Source organism: Hylobates moloch, unplaced genomic scaffold, assembly GCF_009828535.3.
Source record: "Hylobates moloch isolate HMO894 unplaced genomic scaffold, HMol_V3 SCAFFOLD_4, whole genome shotgun sequence".
In the NCBI taxonomy this organism is placed as follows: Eukaryota; Metazoa; Chordata; class Mammalia; order Primates; family Hylobatidae; genus Hylobates; species Hylobates moloch.
In genome coordinates, this window is record NW_026652279.1 from 171245888 (window position 1) to 171266327 (window position 20440).

At 43.6% G+C, this 20440-nt stretch overlaps 1 protein-coding gene across 1 annotated transcript in view; it reads left to right on the forward strand.

Moving 5' to 3' along the window:
- The window catches only part of COL4A2 (collagen type IV alpha 2 chain), a 202438-nt gene that overhangs the window by 48674 nt on the left and 133324 nt on the right, over positions 1-20440 (forward strand). Inside the window, exon 4 of the mRNA XM_032151312.2 lies at positions 1694-1774. Within this exon, the coding sequence (XP_032007203.1) occupies positions 1694-1774 (81 nt within the window). The remainder of the gene's footprint in view (positions 1-1693; positions 1775-20440) is intronic.

Consider the following 20440-nt stretch of genomic DNA (forward strand, 5'->3'; position numbering starts at 1 on the left):
GGGGGGGGAGGGCTGTACTAGCTCTCCTATGTGTGGGGGGAGGGCTGCACTGGCTCACCTGTGTGTGGGGGGAGGGCTGCACTAGCTCAACTGTGTGTGGGAGTGGAGGGCTGCACTAGCTCACCTGTATGGGGGGAGGGCAGCACTGGCTCACCTGTAGAATGAACGTTGTACTAGCTCACCTGTCAGGGGAGAGGAGGCCTGTGCTGAGGCCCGGCTGATCAGAAAGGGGAGAAAAGAGGATCACTCTGATTGCCATCATCTCAAAACTTTTAATACTGTCACGATCTGAAAGGAAGAGCTAAGGTGCTTGTCCAGTAGCCCAATCTCCAAGTCCATCTTTGATCTGAAAGTTGAGATCAAGGATGAGAAACACCTTTTTGCCCCATCGGGATTGCCCATCCAGGGAACTCCCTCCATTTCCCACTGACTCACTTAAGGTGGTATCTCCTTCTCTGATGAAACACTCAATGGGGTCACCCACTTGCCTGCATAGGTCCTGAGGAAAGCCTCTTCCTGGCATTCCTCCTCCTTGCTGAGCATAAGTGTGTCTCACAGGGCGAAGGGGAAAGGAAGTGGACTTCCTCTGCCGACGCCCCTCAGTTGAAGTCACAAGTGATATCAGTGGTGCGGGTGAGGGTTTGGCATCCCGCCAGATGCACCTGCCAGTCCTGCCTCACGTAGCCCTCCCTTTGATCACCATGATGTGTGTCCCATGAGGGAGCCACCGTTTGCACCGACACCTCCTCCTCCCCTCCGTGGTGGCCCACTCCTGCCCACCTCTCTGGGTTCCCTGCCAGCATTTTCCCCAGGCACATGCTCCACATGTCCAGGCAGAAGGCAGAGCTGCTGCCCAGGCCCCAGAGTTTCTCATGCATGCCACAGGCCTGCTCCTTCCTGATTCCTCACTTCACATGGAATCCAGATTCTCGGAATGTTCTCCTGACGCTGGAGGTCCAGGACTTTGCTTGGCATTGGGTACTTTATGGGCACTTTTTTTTTTTTGAGACGGTCTTACTCTGTGGCCCAGGCTGGAGTGCAGTGGTGTGATCTCAGCTCACTGCAACCTCCACCTACCAGGTTTAAGCGATTTTCCTGCCTCCGCCTCCTAAGTAGCTGGGAATACAGGTGCCTGCCACCACGCCTGGCTGATTTTTGTATTTTTAATAGAGACGGGGTTTCACCATGTTGGCCAGGATGGTCTCAATCTCCTGACCTTGTGATCCACCCACCTCGGCCTCCCAAAGTGCTGGGATTAGAGGCGTGAGCGACCGTGCCTGGCCCAGTGAGCACTATTTAAAGGCTCCTTGACCATAGAACATACAGCACCAAGGGTGAACCCTGGTCTCAACTGTGGACTCTGGTGATGGTGATGCGGGCAGACTCGGCGATTGTAACCAGCATACAGGTTGGTTCCAACCTGTACATCCTGGTGCAGGATGTCAATGGTGGGGGATTTCAGGGGTGGGAGAGATAGGGGTATATTGGAAATCTCTGGACCTTACACTCGATTTTGCTGTGCACCAAAAACTGCTCTAAAAATTAGTCTTTTTTTTTTTAAAAAGCCTTATTGAATGTTTTGAATGAATAGTTTCTAGAGTTGGAAGGATTCTCAACAGATGATATTTTAATACCTATTGTAGTTGGCAATGTTTTAGGTAACTTTTCTTTGCCTTGTGTTTTATTGTTGCAGGGTGTGAAGAAGTTTGATGTGCCGTGCGGAGGAAGAGACTGCAGCGGGGGCTGCCAGTGCTACCCTGAGAAAGGTGGACGTGTAAGTCACAGCATTGCAATAAATAATATTATCTTCCTCATACAGTCATGCCTCGCTTAACGACGGGGATACCTTCTGGGACACGTGTGGCTGGGCAATTTCATCATTGCTTGAACACACTAGAGAGTACTCACACAAACCTAGATGGCGGGGCCTACTACACACCCAGGCTATGTGATAGAGCCTGTCGCTCCTAGGCTACAAACCTATACGTAGGCAGTTGCAACACAGTAGTATTTGTATATCTAAATATAGAAAAGGTACAGTAAAAAGATTGAAAATGGGACTCCTGTATAGGGCACTTACCACGAACAGAGCTTGCGGGACTTGGAAGTTGTTGTTTCTGCATCAGGGAGTGAGGGGTGCATGGGTGTGAACGCCTGGGACATGACTGTGCAGCACTGTAGATCCATAAACACTGGGACTTGGGTGGCCCCAAACTTAACGTTTTCAATATTTTTCTTTCTTCAGTAATAAATTAACCTTAGTTTACTATAACTTTTTTACTTTACAAACTGTTAAACTTTTTAAACTTTTTGACTCTTTTTGTAGTAACACTTAGCTTAAAACACACATTGTACAGCTGTACAAACATTTTCTTTTTCTATGTTCTTATTCGATTTTTTTCTATTAATTTTTTTTTTTTTTTTACTTTTTAAACTTTTTTGTTAAAAACAAAGAAACAGACATGGGAGCGTAGGCCTACCCAGGCTCAGGATGATCAATATCACTGTCTTCCACCTCCACATCTTGTCCCACCAGAAGGTCTTCGGGGCAGTAACACGCATGGAGCCGTCATCCCCTCTGGGAACAATGCCTTCTTCTGTATTCTTCCTGAAGCACCTGCCTGAGGCTATTTTACAGTTAACATATGTACACATATAAATAGGAATACACTCCAAAATAATGATAAAAAGTAAAGTATAGTAAATGCAGAAACCAGTGATGCAGTTGCTTATCACCAAGTGTCATACACTGCATATAACTGCATGTCCACATTTTGATGCAACCAGCAACACAGTAGGTTTGTCCCCGCCAGGACCACCACAAACATGTGGGTCATGTGCTGGGCAGATCCGGTGTCATCTTAGTCCACCACTGTCTTCAGTGCCGTCTGTTGTTGACCAAAAAGTCATGATGCGGTGCCTGATTGTACTTCCATTTGAAATGAGAGTGTCTTAAATTGCCTGATTAAGTCATTGCACACTTTGGTAAGAAATTTAATACAATTGTATTCTCTTCCTCTAGAACAAACAATCATATAATGCAAAATCAGGTCAATGTGTACCACTTTCCTACAAAATTGAGAGCAATTTTAGTTTTCATAAGCATCTTTTCTTTCGTTCATTGTTCATTATAAGTACATATGTGTGTTTGCATGTGTGTATATATGTACATATATAAAGCAATGATGTTTTATACTTATACATAAGCAGAAATGTCATGAAAATATTCTGTAAGGAAAAACATAGTTGCATTTATACTGCAATATAGTTACACAAACTAGAGAGCACTGGCAATTGTATCATTGCTAACAATTCTCACTTTGAAAATACTCATTCCCTGAATGTCTTTTATGTGGTCCATCTGATAGATAAGTAAGAGGAAGAAAGGGTACCCCAAATTATCACCATTACACCTGGCAGAATTTGAAATATTGCCCTGATACTGGATTTAATGTGTTTAATCAAAGTGATTGATCTCTGATTCTGTTGCCTTTAAAACTGAGTCTTGGTGTTACTTGGTTTAAAAGTTATTATTTACATGTGCACGTTTAAGTCCATCTTGCATGTGTGAAGGTGTGGGGAGTAGTATTTTGTGTTATGACACAGCCTCCTTGCCTTTATTCCCTGGACTCATGCATCTACCCTAGGACACGTGCTTGTCTACACCTTCGTTTGGCAAATGCCAGGTTGTCAAGGCAACTGGAAACTCTTGCCTGCATTGCCCTGATGTTGCTGGAATCAGAAATTATAACAGCCTTTGGGTATTCAAATGAGTTTCCCCAAGTTGAATCCCGAAGTCTGTTTCTACCGTAGCCATTCCCCATCCCTGCCTGCCAGGGAGAACGACCCTCTGCTGGAGCTTGGCCTCCGGGGCTGGGGTGCGATGCCGCTGCCTCCTCTCCTCTGTCCCCTCCACAAAATCAAATGGGCACAGTTCATGATAGGGAACCTCTTTATAAATACTGTCATCCTATTTCCTGACCTTTGACTGATCATTATTTCAAAAATCACAACGGAGGAGGCTTCCTGCGCCTTTGATCAAAGCTCCCATCTCTCCACCTGCTGTGTTCATCATTAGTTGCAATTCTCAAAACAGTTATTTTGTTTTGGTTAAGCATTCCTCTGCCTGCAGTGGGGACTTTATGGTTTAGAAATTGCTGGTTGAAGATCATTTATCAGCACTTAACAAGGCTAAATAATTCTTAAGTTATGGAAGCCATTTCACGAGATGCAAAACTCCCCTGGGTCTCATGCTATGGATTTGCCCAACGACGCTTCTGTCGCAGTGATGAGAATGCCTGACTGCGAACTCTCCACCCCGCAGCCCTTGACTGGCTCAGCCTTATATGGGCATGGATAGAATTGGTGGTATACACATATCTGTGAGACTGGCTGTGTGGGATGGAGTTACTGTCTAGAGGGACTCTGCATTCTTCTCCATGTCATCAGACAAACAGAACCCAAACAAACTGAGTAGAGGTGACCGGGCCAGTTCCTTTTCACTTTCTATGATTATTTAATGCAGAATCAACATAGTAACATTTTCCATAATGCCTTTAGGAGAATTTTATTCTTCAGTAAACATAGCTACTTCAGATTATTTCAATATATAATGGCATCTGCACAGCAGTGCACTGTTACACGATGCCAGAGGTCTTTTCAGTGAGGTTATTAGGAGGGGATTTCTAAGGATCCCCAAGACTCTGTGATTTCGTGAATTCACAGCACAGGCATTGAGACCTTTTTATTTCCCAGCGTCCCTAATGAAGGAAACACCTTGAGTCTCTTTCTATACTTTGCCAAGTAAAATGAAAAATCGACACCTTCTGGTTAATCTGATTAACATGAGTAATCCAAAACTCCGTGTGGGCTTGGCTTTCCTCTAGTTATTCAGACGGGTTATCAACACTGATCCAATTAAGCTGTGACTGGCAGCTGTCTGAAGGGTTGTACAAAAAGACAGAGGCAAAGGATACCCACCCTCCACCCCGGGGCCTGGACTGTGGGATCCACTGTGCATGTGCAGCACTTGTGTGGCCTGAAATCTGGCTGTACCTGTACCTCTGGGTGCTGCATGATGCTTGACACTGTCATTTCACCTGGGCCGAGGCCCGTGCTGCCAAGGGACCACACAGAGCCAGTCACTGGGGTGTGTTAACAATCAGCACACAAGGCTGCCCTGTTAATTCAGGTGAGACCCTGAACATTTACTGATAAAGTGATAGAAATAGCTGATGATAAAAGGTAAGAAAGAGATCGGTGATGCCATTTACCATTTTCTTATTCCTGGAGATATTCTCCTGTATGTTACAGGAGACATTTACTCTCAGTACTGTTGCAGCTATTGTATTAAAACATTTTCAAGATAGAGTTTCTATTTCAATACTACAAATCCAATGCATGTGGCTTAACTATTTATTAACTAACAGATTTTCCCAAATGTGTTCTTGCAGAAGCATTGCTCTGTCTGCCCTACTTTTGGACTGATAGTATTTTTTTAAAGTAAGATAATACATAAAAATAGCAGCTGGACAGAGCTTGCTGTCAAAAGGGCTGTGTGCATAGTTTGTTCTTTCCCACAGCTTCCCCTGGGGTGGCTCCCGTCTCTTTTCCCTGTGGTGCTACTGTAACAGCCCTGGAAATGCCTGGCTGCAGACTCGCCACACCCCAGCACTTGGCTAGCTCAGCCTTTTATGGGCATGGTACCCCAGTTCATCTGTGCGTCACCATGGTGACAGCCAACATCGGAAGTTGTACGTCACTGGATAACTTTTGGACACTAAGCAGAAATCACAAGCATACTATGGATTCCAGTTCCAAATGGATTCTCATGTGACCAATGAATGAGCTTTGGGTCAAATTTGTAGAGCATTGTTCTCCATCCTTGGGCGGTGAGCGGTAGACTCTCCCAGCAGGGAGAGAATTGCTTCTCCCAGACAGAACCACCCAGTCCCATAGATAATTCCAGCAAGCTGCAGAGTTAAGGCATGAAGAGGCAAGGCGGGAGCTGTGGCCCGGCTGCTGGCCAAGGCCCACTTCCCCTCCCTGGGCAGAGCTGGGAGGAGCTGAGCCAGGAGCCAGCCCATGTCCTGTAGTTCACATCTGAGCACACTGACTTCAGGAGGGAAATGGCCTCTGCAGATCTCACACCCAGACTGTGGCAGAGTCCAAAACAAAACTCAAGTCTGGGGACTTAGACAAATTCTTTTTCCAGCATAATCATCTTTTGTGTCCGTACACCTCTTCCCATATGTCAGCCTAGAAGAGTGAGGCTCTGCGGGGCGCAGGGAAGAACATAGGCAGCATGAGAAGAGAGTTTCCGCTCGTTATTGAAGAGTTATGCTTCCCTAGTTAACTCTCTAACCACCTCTTCAGTTGTTTTGTGAATTAAGAAATAACTTTAACAAATGATTCAGGGCTTTATTGTTATTTGAGGGTCTGTATTTCAAATAATCTCTAGTAAGTATATTGGAATAATTATAAATTCTAAGTTCTGATTCATTGATACTGCATGTTCTCAGATTCACCCCTCCACTGAATACCAGGCAATCATCAGCACCAGACAAGCCTGCCCACCCCTAGCACCTTTCACTGCAGCCCTCAAGCAACTCTCCTGCCTCAGGCCCTCAAGTAGCTGGAACTATAGGCATGCACCACCACACCCGGCTAATTTTTGTATTTTTTTGGTAGAGATGGGATTTTGCCATATTGCCCAGTCTGGTCTTGAACTCCTAAGCTCAGGCAGTCTGCCCACCTCAGCCTCTCAAACTGCTGGGATGATAGGTGTGAGCCACCACACCCAGCCTTCTTTTTCTATTCTCTTTTCAGTTTTCTTTCTTTATACACCATGGAGATGGAAGGCAGTTGAATGAGAAGCATCAAAGTGAGTTTCAGTTACAGAATTTCTGTCAGAGTTATCAGCACCACACAATGTAAACGTTAATAGTATAGAAAGCAGTAGAGGGGCAGATAGGAAATCGGAGTCAACAAATAAGACAGCTTTGCTTTGCTTGTTAACTCACCTAGCAGATTGTGAAAGTCTTGGATTTTTCCAAGTAAGGTCAATTTTAGTTCATTATTTCAATAACTTAGCCAGGTTCCTGTTCCCCCCAGACATCTGATTTTTGACCATAAACTCTGATCAAATAGGTTGTTTCAAATTTTTTAATGACATCAACCTTCACAAGGCACCTCCCATGTCCTAACGCACTTGGGTATTCCAAAAACTGGTAAATACGAAGACTGGTTGGATAACTCCGTGTTGGGAATTAGTGAGATGGTCAAATGGCCCTGCCACACGACAATAAGGAAAAGAGAACCCACGTCATCAGCCCTGAACGAGTGAGTGGAGTCCCCTGCATCACTCAGCCTGTATCCAGGCAGTACCCACAGTGCCCCCTGTGGCCTGGCAGCTACAGCTGAGAGCCTGGAGACTATGCTTCTAGAAGGTTGCGATTGACAAGCTCTCTCAAGTAAGCAGTGGCTGAGTGCTTAGGGCAACAAGTTGTGTTTAGCGACTGCATTTTTTCATGTAGCTAAGAGTTTCCCACAGTCTGTGGGTCCCTGGACTTGGGTCAAATAATCCTTAGCCTCACCAGATTTCTTAAATTCAACAATATAAATCAAAGTAAAAGAAACCAGAGAGAAACTGAGCAAAAATAGCCGCCAGGAGAAGAGGGAACGAGTGCTTGGAGCGGGATGGAGGCAGATAATGAGAAGGCAAGAAAATTCCTTGTCTCTGGCTCTTGCTGTCAGCTCAGAGGGGTCATCTTGAGATGAAAAAGAAGAGCCCCCAGGGTCGGGGAAGGAAAGGAGAGGGTGCCCCACGCAGATACGAAGCAAAGCCATTGGCAAGATATTCTCTCTGAGAGCAGCAGTCTTGCCAAGGGCATCTTCTATTGTGTATTGCCAATCATAAGCCCCACCCTTCCGTGTAGATAGCCAAATCTTACCCAAGGAGAAGTTCCCCAAAACTAAATCTTCCCCAAGGAGAGAATTGCGATGCCCGGGCAGCATGGGCGCTTTCGTGTGGGGGTTTCCGTGACTAGAGGGGTTCTGAAATTTTTGTATTTTTAGTAGAGATGGGGTTTCACCATGTTGGCCAGGCTGGTCTCGAACTTCTGACCTCAGGTGAGCCACCCGCCTCGGCCTCTCAAAGTGCTGAGATTACAGGCATGAGCCACCGCACCCGGCCTCTGTCTTAGTTCTTTGAAGATGTGTGCATGTGTGGAATGAAAACATCAGTGCTGCTGTGTCGGACCTCTTTGCAAACCAAGTGCAGTTTTTCCACACAGTTACTTTTTAACGGTGTGCCCAGCATACTTAGCAAAAGAAATCTCCAGCATTTTACACGCTGCACAGAAAAGGCAAGGAATTAGTCAGAAACAGCAGAAACGCCACCTGGCTTCCAGGCTTTTATAGCCCTGTCTACACATAGCTGTCACCCACTTTCAAAACCATGCGGTTATTTTTAGTGTGGCTTTGGAGCGAAGGTGGTCTGGCTCATCCAGCACTGCAGGGGCTGCAGCAACTGGGTCCCGTGATTATTTTCTGTGGGTGAGCTCCAAACTGGCCCATTATCTGTCAAATCCTCAATGGTGTTATAATGGTTCTTTTGACATAAAATATTTATCATATGGGGTGGGATGGCGAGTGCAGGAGGGGCCAGAAATTCATAATTGCTTCTCTCTTTGTCAGCTGCATAATTAACTCAATTCTACAGCAGTTTATTAAAAGTCCCACTCAAGAGAATGGTTAAATCTCGCTGGAAAGAAAGAGCCACATTATGTTCTGAAGCTCCAAGTTTCAGAAAATATTCTTTTTGTAAATATATAAGCCCAATAGGTCACCCATCTTGGTCTTACTTTCATGAAACCCTGACTTTATATTGTATTTTTTTTTCTTCTAGGATTTACTATCTAGAATAGTCTTACACATTTACTACAAGTTTCCTGTCTCTCCACTCTCCCCAGATCCTCTCTCTACCCCTGGCTCCAGACTCACGGAGATTGGATGTTCAGTATGGTAACCGCTAGGCACATGCAGCTATTTCAGTTTCAGTTTTAATTAATTAAAATGAAATAAAATTTAAAATTCACTTCTTCCATTCACTAGCCAGACCTCAAGTACTCGCATAGCCACAGCTCCAGAAGATGGCTGCTCTGTTTACTTCTGTATTCCTGGGGCCTACGCGGGGCCTGACACATGATGGATATATACTAAATATTTGTTGAATGAATACATATTGTTTTTAAATTTTAGTAGCCAACTGTGGCTATGCATAATCCACTGCCTGTGTTAGGGGCCAAGTTTCCTGTTTTTCAAGGCATTTTCTCTCTTGTTTTTTTTTTGAGATGGAGTTTTGCTCTTGTTGCCTGGGCTGGACTGCAGTGGTGCCATCTCGGGTCACTGCAACCTCCACCTCCTGGGTTCAAGTCATTCTCCTGCCTCAGCCTCCCGAGTAGCTGGGATTATAGGCATGTGCCACCACGCCCTGCTAATTTTGTATTTTTAGTAGAGATGTGGTTTCTCCATGTTGGCCAGGATGGTCTCAAACTCCTGACCTCAGGTGATTCACCTGCCTCGGCCTCCCAAAGTGCTGGGATTACAGGGGCGAGCCACTGTTCCCGGCCTGGCATTTTCTTTAATTAGAACTAGATTCTCATTGAATGGAGCACCAAAGTATGAACCTCGAGACTTTGTCACAAAGGGCTCTGTGACCTTGGGTAGGACACACGACTTCTTTAAAGGAGTCTCCTGAGGGCTTCGCACCTTGCTCCTGTGGGCTTTCCAGAGCTTTGCGCACTCCTCCCCCTACCCTTCTCTCTGCACCTGCCCTTTCTCCACGCGATGCCCTTAGCTCTCCAAGAGTCACCCTGGCCCCCTTGCAGCCCCTGCTGCTGGGGCATCCTCCCTGGTTCATTGACTCTTTCCTTCTCTTAGACCAGTGTCTTACGTGCAGTAGCTGATAGAAAATACATATTTGAGTGTTGAAGGAATGGAAAACTCCATTGCTAAAACGAAGCTAGGGCCTTTCTTAGGATGGAGGACATGAAGGAAAATGCCACTTCCAAAGCTCAACACTCCATCGGATTGACAAGTTAGGTGGGATCAGATAATAATAGCTATTTCATGTCTTGATTAAAAACCTCACACAGACTCCAAAGAACTGTTGATAAACTAGAGTAAAAGGAATTCACAGTTCCATTCTTCTTATAAACCAAACTAAAATGCTGACTTTCGAAATCCTTTTTTGCGACCTCCTGATGGAAAGTTTTGACAAGTATAGCACTGAAGCATTTCCCCCTCTGTTAGAGAAGAAATGGCAATCTTCAAAGACCATTGTTTTGTTTTATTCGCTTCCAATTCATTCTTAGTAAACAATTGCAGGATTTCTAAAAAGACCAGACCATAGTAGTTACCAGACATGAGATGCTTTCTAAAAGCTACTTTGAATAGAAATGTTTTCTCTGTATCTGTCTTCCCTCGTGCAGCAGGAAGAATGTCTAAAGCTATGGCACCTTCATATAGGAACAGCGTCCACAGTCAGTCTTCCCAGTTGGGTTTATCTCAGCGGTCCTTTAGAGGTGGTCTACACAAGAGTCTAAATGTGCCTGCCTGTGAGCGGTCTTCTACTAGACTACTTCGATAATAAAGAGAAAACTACTAGATTGTTTTGCAAGGTTTTGAAATTACTGTTGTTTTCTTCTGGAGACAGTAAAATAATAGCCAAGGGGAGAAAATTGCAGAAATGATCAAACCAAGCAACCATACGCACATTTTCCTCACTGAGGGGCCTTTGAATTTGCCACCTAAATGCTGCACGCAGTGGGTACCCCAGGAATGAGGAAATGGGGTCCCTTCGTCTCTGCTTTATTTTGTCCATCATTAAATCCGAAGGACATGGTTAGTGTCCTTCATCCTCGAAGGGTGAAGATGGCTGCGTACTACATTGTCTGTTACTATCATTGACATTAGGGTAAACATATAATAAATGTATTTTTAAATGAAACAGTCATTTCAAAATGTCCTTAGGAAGCTGGTCAACCTGAGGCCCTGAGCTGCCTGCAGTTCTGAGCCCTCTGGCGTCTCACCCAAATGAGTTCATTGTGGTGTAGACAACTGAAGTGCTCAAGGTGTCAGAGGTCTGACTCACCTGGGAAGCACAAAGCAGGCTTCCAAAGGCCATATGTCCCCACTGATTAGAAAGATCAAAACACCCCTGTCCCTTTCCTCTCTGTGTCCAGCCTAGAGGTTTGCATTCTAGGAGAATGGCAGCAGCCAGACACCTCCTAGGAACCCGATGCGAGCCCCATATCGATGGCAGCTTCCTGCGAAGCCACGGTGAGCACGTGAAAAATCCCCACTGTAGGAACAGAAGTTTTTGTATCTAAAACACTGTTAGGGTGAATAACTCTTAGAGGTTTGGAACCAGAAATAAAGAAAAAGAAAAAGAACAAAATAAAATGGAAGTAATTAATGCTGGGTAAATAATATCTTTGGCCTAACAAGTTCTTGGCTCCATTGTCAGCATCCGTGTTTTCTATTAAATTGTTGTCTTTGTGAGGCATTATTACAGTTCTTCCGTCTTAAAGTCTGTTTTGAATAAAGAAACCGAAGGTTGGATGAATTCTATAGTGAGGTTGATCTCTCTCTAAAGAAAATTAAAGTTCTGGCATGTCTTAGCTCTGCATGGCAATAATTACTTTTAAGAAAATGCACTTTAGGTGGTGATTATGGCATTGTAAAAGTCTTATGAAAATAAGAGATGTATGTCAAGAGAACCTTACTATCAAAATCAGTTTTGTGCATTGCACCCATGCTTAGCATCTGTCAACAAAACCAGCCTTTCTTAGGTTTGGTGAAAGGAATATTGCCGTGGCCTTTGAGGACTGATGAGTTTCCACTAATTTAGAGCAAAATTAACAGAATCCTGTGAGCCTGGAGGAAGCAGTTCGCTTTTGTTTGTGTTGCTTTTAGCATACTACTCATTTCAACCCCGCTTAGAGAAGTGGCAGATCTTATACCCTCAGGCAGCTGGGATATGCCAGACACAGAGGGCAAGATCCATAAATCTTTAACACATTTTACTGTACATGTTCACAGCCCCAACTGGCCATACCACTGCAACCTAAAAGAAAGAGAGGATTGAATAAGCAGTCCAGAAAATTCAAGCAAAACTCTGAAACAGGAAGCCAGGCTTCCTGCACTTGAAGGCCTTGGGGTAAATTCCTCATCATTTAACACCTGAAATTTTACAAATATTTGGACTTCTCTTCGAAGAATGATAGAATTATTGGTCTAGAACATTGACTAGTCTTCTCCCAGCCCCGTATTCAGGAAGGACAGAAGAATGCATTGGAGACGGATGAATATCCACTCTGTTCTAAGGACTCCAGGGAGAGAAATTGGATGGACTTTACTGGTAACTTAAGGAAAGACAAAAAGGCGTAGGTTTATATGTATATCCAGAGTAAAATTCACAAAGACCTCAAGTCATTAAAAGTGTTACACACTATTGCAAAAGAAAATAATCCAACTCCCAAAAGTTGAACTAAAAAAGTTCCTCTTCTTCAAAATAAGGTTTTACTTAGAGACTTTCAGTCCCACTTAAAACTTCAAAGCAATAAGCTTCATTTCACAGCTTCACTAAATGAAACCTAATGGTAGACATGCCTTTGACTAGACATAAAGTAAGCATTCTTTCTAGAGAAAATAAATAGAAAGAGAGGAGGTTTCTTTCTATTTCCTTATCAGCTTCACCTCTTGCTTAGAAATGATCGCTCGTCTGGACAGCATTTGTCGTGAGTTTGTTTTCACTTTAAAGCATGAAGGGGAGAGATGACCAGGGAGTAATACCCATCTGCTCATCTTCAAGGATTGTGTAGGAGTTGAGCTGTAGAGGTTCCACTGCAGAAAGCCAGTATTGTCAAGAAGCATCCTGAGAACATGTAGTTAATCTCTACAGATGATAGAATAGTTACATTCGTGCCATAATGTGTTGTATTTAAGCTATTTTTCTAATTCATAATCAACTAAGGCCAAAGAAAAGGGGGGTTGAGCTAAATAATAGCATTAGGATGTTTAATGTGAAATCCAAGAAGACTAAAATAATACAATTAGGCCAGGCGCAGTGGCTCACACCTGTAATCCCAGCACTTTGAGAGGCTGAGGTGGGCGGATCACGAGGTCAAGAGATGGAGACCATCCTGGCCAACATGGTGAAACCAGGTCTCTACTAAAAATACAAAAAAATTTAGCTGGGTGTGTTGGCACGCCACCTGCAGTCCCAGCTACTTGAGAGGTTGAGGCAGGAGAATCACTTGAACTCGGGAGTTGGAGGTTGCAGTGAGCCGAGATCATGCCACTGCACTCCAGCTTGGTAACAGAGCGAGACTCTGTCTCAATAAATAAATAAATAATGCAATTAGAGTTACAGTATGGCTATTCAGGTTGACCATTCCTAATCCAACAGTCCAAAATCTGAAGGGCTCCAAAATCAGAACCCTTTTGAGCACCGGCCTGACACTCAAAGGTCATCTCAAGATGTTGGAGCATTTTGGATTTCAGATTTTTCAGTTTAGGGTTGCTCAACCAGTAAGTATATGCAGATATTTCAAAATTCAAAAAACTCCCAAATCCAAAACACTTCTGGTCCCAAGCATGTCAGATAAGGAGCACTCACCTTCTGATGAGCTTCAATCATTGTGAGACCTTTCAAATCTAACACCATTAATAGAGAGCACTATTTAACACTATGGATAAATGGTTCTTCCAACTAGAATGCCCATCAGTAGCACTCAGCAGGTGGCACCGTGGCATAGGCTATGGTTAATAAAACTGCAATGCAGGAAAATTTTAGCTTTGACACATGCCTACTTCTCTTCAGCAATCCCACCCTTCCCGCCTCACCTTACAAATACACAGTAACTCAGATACCTCAATGATACGCGAATGACTCCAGCCAGCCTCACCCCAAAGCTCCCCATCGCACGGATGAGCCTTCTCTCCCATCATCCACCCACAAGCCCCCTGTCCAACCCCACTTTCTTCAATTCATTGATCGCAGCACAGCATAGGGAAGAACATGATTTATTGAATCTTTTCCATCCTAAAGTATTATCAATAGCTGCAATATACCCTGACTTCATAGGAAAACCTGCACCTCATTTTAATCACCTTGTTCTGAGCGTCTCACTTTCCTTCTTAGGTCTTGACCTTAAGATTTCAACTTTACTTTCTAGCGGCTGCCTTATCAACGTGGAGTGAAGTGAAATGATTTCCCCCTGGATTTGGAAGCTGTGCTTCTAAAACTCTGTCCTAAAATCACAGCACTCTCTTTTACCAACCACATTATTGCGTTGCATTGGCTCACTAGTAATGTATTTCTACCAAAAGCAAAAAAAAAAAACAAGGGTTTTTTTTTCTTTTGACACGTGTTTTGTTTTGTTTTGTTTTGTTTTTTGAGACAAAGTCTCATTTTGTTGCCCAGGCTGGAGTGCAATGTAGCGATCTCGACTCAATGCAACCTCCATCTCCTGGGTTCAAGCAATTCTCCTGCCTCAGCCTCCGGAGTATCTGAGAGCCTGCCACCGTGCCCGGCTAATTTTTTGTGTTTTTAGTAGAAACGGGGTTTCACTGTGTTGGCCAGGCTGGTCTCGAACTCCTGACCTCGTTATCCGCCCACCTTGGCCTCCCAAAGTGCTGGGATTACAGGCATGAGCCACCGCACAGCTTTGTATTTTTTTGTTTGTTTGTTTGTTTGTTTTCTGCTTTTTCACTCTTGGATTTCCACTTATGCACTTAATTTTTGAACTTGATTCAGGATTTTGTTTTGATTCCTGTTAAATTGTGGAAAGGTGCAGCTAAAGTTGCTGATGTGGAGATGGGGAAATTGAAGGTGTTCTTCTGCCGTTGATTTTTCTCTCTCCTACTTGTCTAATACTGATCTAATTCAGACATAGACAGTCCATGAAGATGGCTATTGACCAAAAAGGAGATTTCTAAATGTTAATTCCTACTAGTATTTTTGGGACTTTATTTTGAGGATAGCATGGATGAAAAGGGATAGCTATGCAGCCATCTGCATACCCTCAAGTCGAATAATCAGACTGAGGAAGTCAACAAAAAGAACTTTGTGGATGGAAATGAACTCCTTAATTCCAGAAGATTAAAAAGACTTCTTTGGTAGAAGGAAATAAAGTTTAACAAAAAGGGTGCCCTTCAAAAATGTCAGTTATCTTGGAAGGAAAGATGAGTAATGGAAATCCCGGCTGATCACAAAGATGAATAAGATGCATCCTTTAAAACTGGCATTTATGGAGGACAAGGGTTCTTCACCAGCACCCCGCATCCTTTCCTAGCAGCCGCTGACATAGTAAGAGAAGCCTCTGGAATTATCTTATTGCATAGAATTCATTATTAATTATTCCTACAATGAAGATACATATGATACAATAAAGAAGCTCAGGATCTTAAAGTGTACATAGTGTACGTCGTGTGTGTGTGTGCATGTACCTAGACCTATTTACATTTATGTTCTGAAATTGTATACATCTTATATTTACCAAGTGTTTATCTATTTTCCGTATGCGTGTATTTCCAGGGGAATAACAATGTACTATCCTAGAAAATCTTTTCAACCTCTAGTGCTGAATATAGGATTTTAGTTATTTTTAGCACTTAATCTTATCTGAGAACTTAAAAATGAAACCCAGTGTGTATTTTTTAATGTCCTGCAACTTTATTAGAAGACACTGTTGCTTTTTAAAATTTATCGTGTTTTTATATCAAGCCTGTGCCAGATGTTCCTAAGTGTTTTGAACAAAGCTGGTTTTGAAACCATCAGGTGCTCTCCACATGGCTCTGCTGTGAGCATCGCTACTCCCTGCTCTCTGAGCATAGTGTAGGGTGGGCGGCGGCGCGTCTGGGATATGAGAAAGCCTGGGAGCCTGGGCACTGCAAAGACTGTTCTGCCTGGGGTCTGACGTTGGCTGTGCTGGAAGCTCATTGTCTTTCCGTCTCCCCCAGTTCTTATCCCACTGATCTCTGTATGCTGTTGGCTCTGAGACAATAAGAACTCCAGAAATGAACAGACCGGGAATTGGCTCATGGATGGGAAAGGAGGCAGGAGTGGGTGGACAAGGCCGGAACCACATTTGCACCCTGAGGGGCTGGGAGATTCCGCTCACCTCTCTCTCTCTCTCTGTAAGAATGCTACATCCCACTCAGGGGGTTTCCAATTGTCCTTACTCTAGTTGGCAGGAACTTAAAACATAACTGAAGCATGAACAACTGGGTATTTTGATGAATGATTGACAACATCCCATTGTCTTCGGAGCCCAGCACACCCGGCCCGTCATTCCACTGTCGAGGTGGTTCCTTGAGAGAGGGGGCAGAGGACCTTGTGCGAGGGTGGGATCAAGCACAAAGAGAAAACTTTCCCAAAACCCTTCAACAGACTTTTTTGTTTAAAAAAATAATAACGTTTCCGTCTCTGAACACCAAGCCAGTTGACCCATTTTTCCTTCATGTGATTTGTGAGCTATTTCAGAATCTCATAAGCCCCTCTGACAGGTCAGGAATGGGGAAATGAGAAGTGTCATCCTGTAGGGTTTCTCTTCTCTGGAATTTGTCTTGTGTTATTTTTTAATAAAAATAATCAGTGTCATGCTATTGTTTCAAATCTGGAGACCTTTTACTCTTGGTGTATCATTGCCTTTCTTTTTTAATGTGTGTTATTTCTGGAAGGCAAGCAAGCTTTTTTCTTGTTTGTAAAGATCTCTTCTCTTGTTGCCAAGAGAGATCACCTGAAAAGACAGAAAATTTCTAACTTAAACTGTAGATATCATTCAATTGATTTATTTACAGAGCTTTAAATCTTATTTTGTGGCCACCACAGTGAAGCAAATATTATTTTTAAAGCTTCGTATGAAATAATCATTAGTATCTTGTTCCATTTTAAAAATTGCAGGTGTTTCCTATGCCTTTGGGCAGGTTTTATTGTTTGTCTTTTGTTTGTGCGTCTAAATTTCCCATTGTCTGGGACATGCACAGTGTGTGTCATGGAAGGTCATTGTTCTGGTTCACATGATTTTATTTCCAAACTCTGGTATAGGTTCTGATGTATGTTGGCTGCTGTGTGGCTATGTACCCGTTTCTTACTAACCATGTGGTTTAGTGACTAAACAGTTTATTTCTTTATACATAATATTTCTCTGAGTTGGGATGTCCATTACCTGTTTTCACAATTTGAAAGGAAGCATAATGATTTATTTGTAAGTTTTTTCTGCCAGCACTATGACTCATTTGGGGTGTCTGATCCACTTGAATAGCACATGTGGGCTGCAGAATATTCATATTGATGGAACACCCCAAACTTTAGGATTTCCATTCTACCTGCCACGCAACCAGTACCAACTGTGTTGTGAACGCATTTTTTAGGTAGGGAAATGATTTACAAACGTTAGCCTTCTTTACCTTCACAGAGTTGATATTTAATTGGACCAATAGTAGCAAGCACAATTTTAAGAACGTTTTAAATCTTGCCTTCAGAGGGCATCTGTGGTAGAGGGCTTTGGGTAGTGAAATATTTGACTACTTTTCTTTAAAAAGCAAAAATCAGAACAACTTATAGAACAGTCCTCCTGATATGATCAGCTAATAAGAAATTTGAAGCAGCCATTAGACTTAGGTAAAACTTAGGATTCAAGCAAAAAGCTGCTCTCTCCTGTCCTTAGGGTGGCTTAGTCACACTCAGGGGTGTCTCCTGTGTTGAACAGAGTGGCCTCCAGCTACAGCCACTGCTTACACATGTTTGGTTGTGCACATGAGAGATAGATATCCAAGTCGCAGGGTGTGAGGACGTAGAAATCCAGGGTATCCCTAAAATTATATCGAACTCCGCCAAACTTTGCCTGAGAATCTATGACATCCTAATGCCTCCATCCTTCAGCATCTGTGGAGTTGGCTCCTTTCCGCCTCTGTGTTTTCCTTATCCCTTGTTGAGTGTAAGTTAATCGGGCACATGCCAAGGGGCACCATCCGTTTTATTTTTACCCCCTTTTGGATTCTAAGGCTCTTCAAGGATATAATGCAGCCCTGTGCAGCCGTGGTCAGTTTTTGCCTGGCTGCAGTAGAGACTTGGCGCCCTGGAATAACTCTACCGATTATCCAGCTTGAGAGTTTTCAACTGAACTGAAGTTTTATTAATGTTCATCATAATCGTGTCATGTCCAATTTTAGTACTTAGTATGAATTAGAGGAAAAAGGAGAAAATGATGCCCCGTTGGGTCACCATGCATTGTCATGATACCTAGCATTGATTGACAGCTCACGGTGGTCCAGGGGCGGTGGGAGCACTTTACATCCATTCACACTTCCTCCTTAGGGCAGCTCCGTGATGTAACCCCCTTTTACAAGGAGGGAATTAAATGAAGAACAATGACGTGAGCTGCCCAAAATCACATCATTAGAGAGTTAAGGAACCAAACTCTGACCCGAGATCTGGAGCCAACACTTAACTTTCCCTGAGGGGCATCCTTTAAAATCTGGGTATGATGTTGCACCTTGAAACTCAGTTGTTCAAAATTATTCTTTCTTTCTCAACCTTTAACTTCCACACCAACTCTTTTCCCTAAACAAAATCACTAAACCAGAGAAGCGAAAGTCTGTAAGGCCACGGTTTTGTGAATTAAATATCCATCCTTTTCCCCATCTGTTTGCGTTTGTCCTACTCTCTTTCCTCTTTTGGTAGCAGCTCTGTTCCAGGAATTGGCAAATCGATTTGGCTCTTTTTGCTTTCCTCTTTGTTCACAGGGAATCTCCTGTTTGAAAACCAGAAAGGTTCTCCAAATATAGCAAATGCTTTCCTCATCTCCATCCATACCAGTTACCCCTCTCCTCCTGCTCTCCTACTCTGTCCCACTGCCCCACCCCTGACTCTGTTAACCTCATGGTAATTATACTTCTGTAGTTTCATTAAGTGGATAGTTTTCCCCTCTTCAGAAGCATTCCTGAGTCAAGAACACCCTGAATGCATTGGAAGTTGTTCAAGTCCCACCCTCTAGGTCAAGGTGAGATACTGTGTAGATCTGCCAGTTAATCTCCTTAGAGGATGGTTTAATCCTAAAAGAAATTCTTATAGCTCCTGGTTTTAAGCCCTTTCTTTCCTGGGGCCCTTTTCCTTTAGTCCTTATCTACTCAAATCAGGCACATAGAAGACATCCCTCACTATAAGACGTGTGGGGTTAGAGCTGTTGCTCAATTGGACCCTGAGATGCGATACTTCTCGCCATTCAGGTGTGCGGATGGCTCACCGGGTAAGCATCTTGACTTTGGCATCAAATTCCAGCCCTTACACCTCTGTCCCAGCCCCTGGGTTAGCCATGTTCCCCTTTGCCATCGAATTCTGCCTCTGAAAATGGAATCATAGTTACTGCCTCCAACAGCTCCGATGTGGCGATGGTATTGAGAGATCAGCTCAGTGCCTGTCATTGTGCAGAGGCTCAACAAATGGTGGATACTACCATGTTTTCTCTTTCTGTGGAACTTCTGCAACAGTCATCCGCAAAATGACAGAAAATGCCAGTCAGTTTGGGCATTCCAGGGGCTGTTGGGTCTGTGGGCAAGCATCCCTGCAAATAGGGCTCCCATTAAAGACTCATAAAGGAGGTGTTTTGGACCTTGAGTCTTTTTAAAATTTTGACAGAGCCGAGTGCAGTATCTCATGCCTGTAATCCCAGCACTTTGGGAGACCAAGGTGGGCAGATCACTTGTGGTCAGGAGTTCGAGACCAGCCTAGCCAACATGGCGAAACCCCATCTCGACTCAAAAATACAAAAATTAGCTTAGTGTTGTGACACACAGCTGTAATCCCAACTACTTGGGAGCCGAAGGCAGGAGAATCACTTGAACCCAGGAGGCAGAGGCTGCAGTGAGCCAAGATCACGCCACTGCACTCCAGCCTGGGTGACAGAGCGAGACTCTCTCAAAAAAAAAAAAAAAAATTGACAGAGAAAATCATCATGATTATGCTACATCTTTATACAGGAGTGGTCTGTACAAGTTTTTATTCATTTAATTTTTCTTCTGTGCTGCAGAAGCATTTCCTGGGCTTTCGACGTTCCCTGAGTAAATTAAGGCTTTGTCAGCCTCTGTTCTGATTTGGGTAATTTATACATCACTATGCAGAGTAAGCTCCAGTAGAATCACAGTGTCTATTTCAGCTGAACAAAATTTTTGCTAAGGAAAGAACTATCTGACATTCACTGGCTTAGGGATATTTGGGGAGACACGATAGCTTGCAATGCAGAGTGGCCTCCTGCTTGTTCATGACAGTACAAGATGCATTCCTAAATCTCTTATGTATCACTTCTGATATGACTGAGAAGAACTAGGTAAGGTATAAGTAAGGAAATAGTCTCTTATCTCCACCCACTTC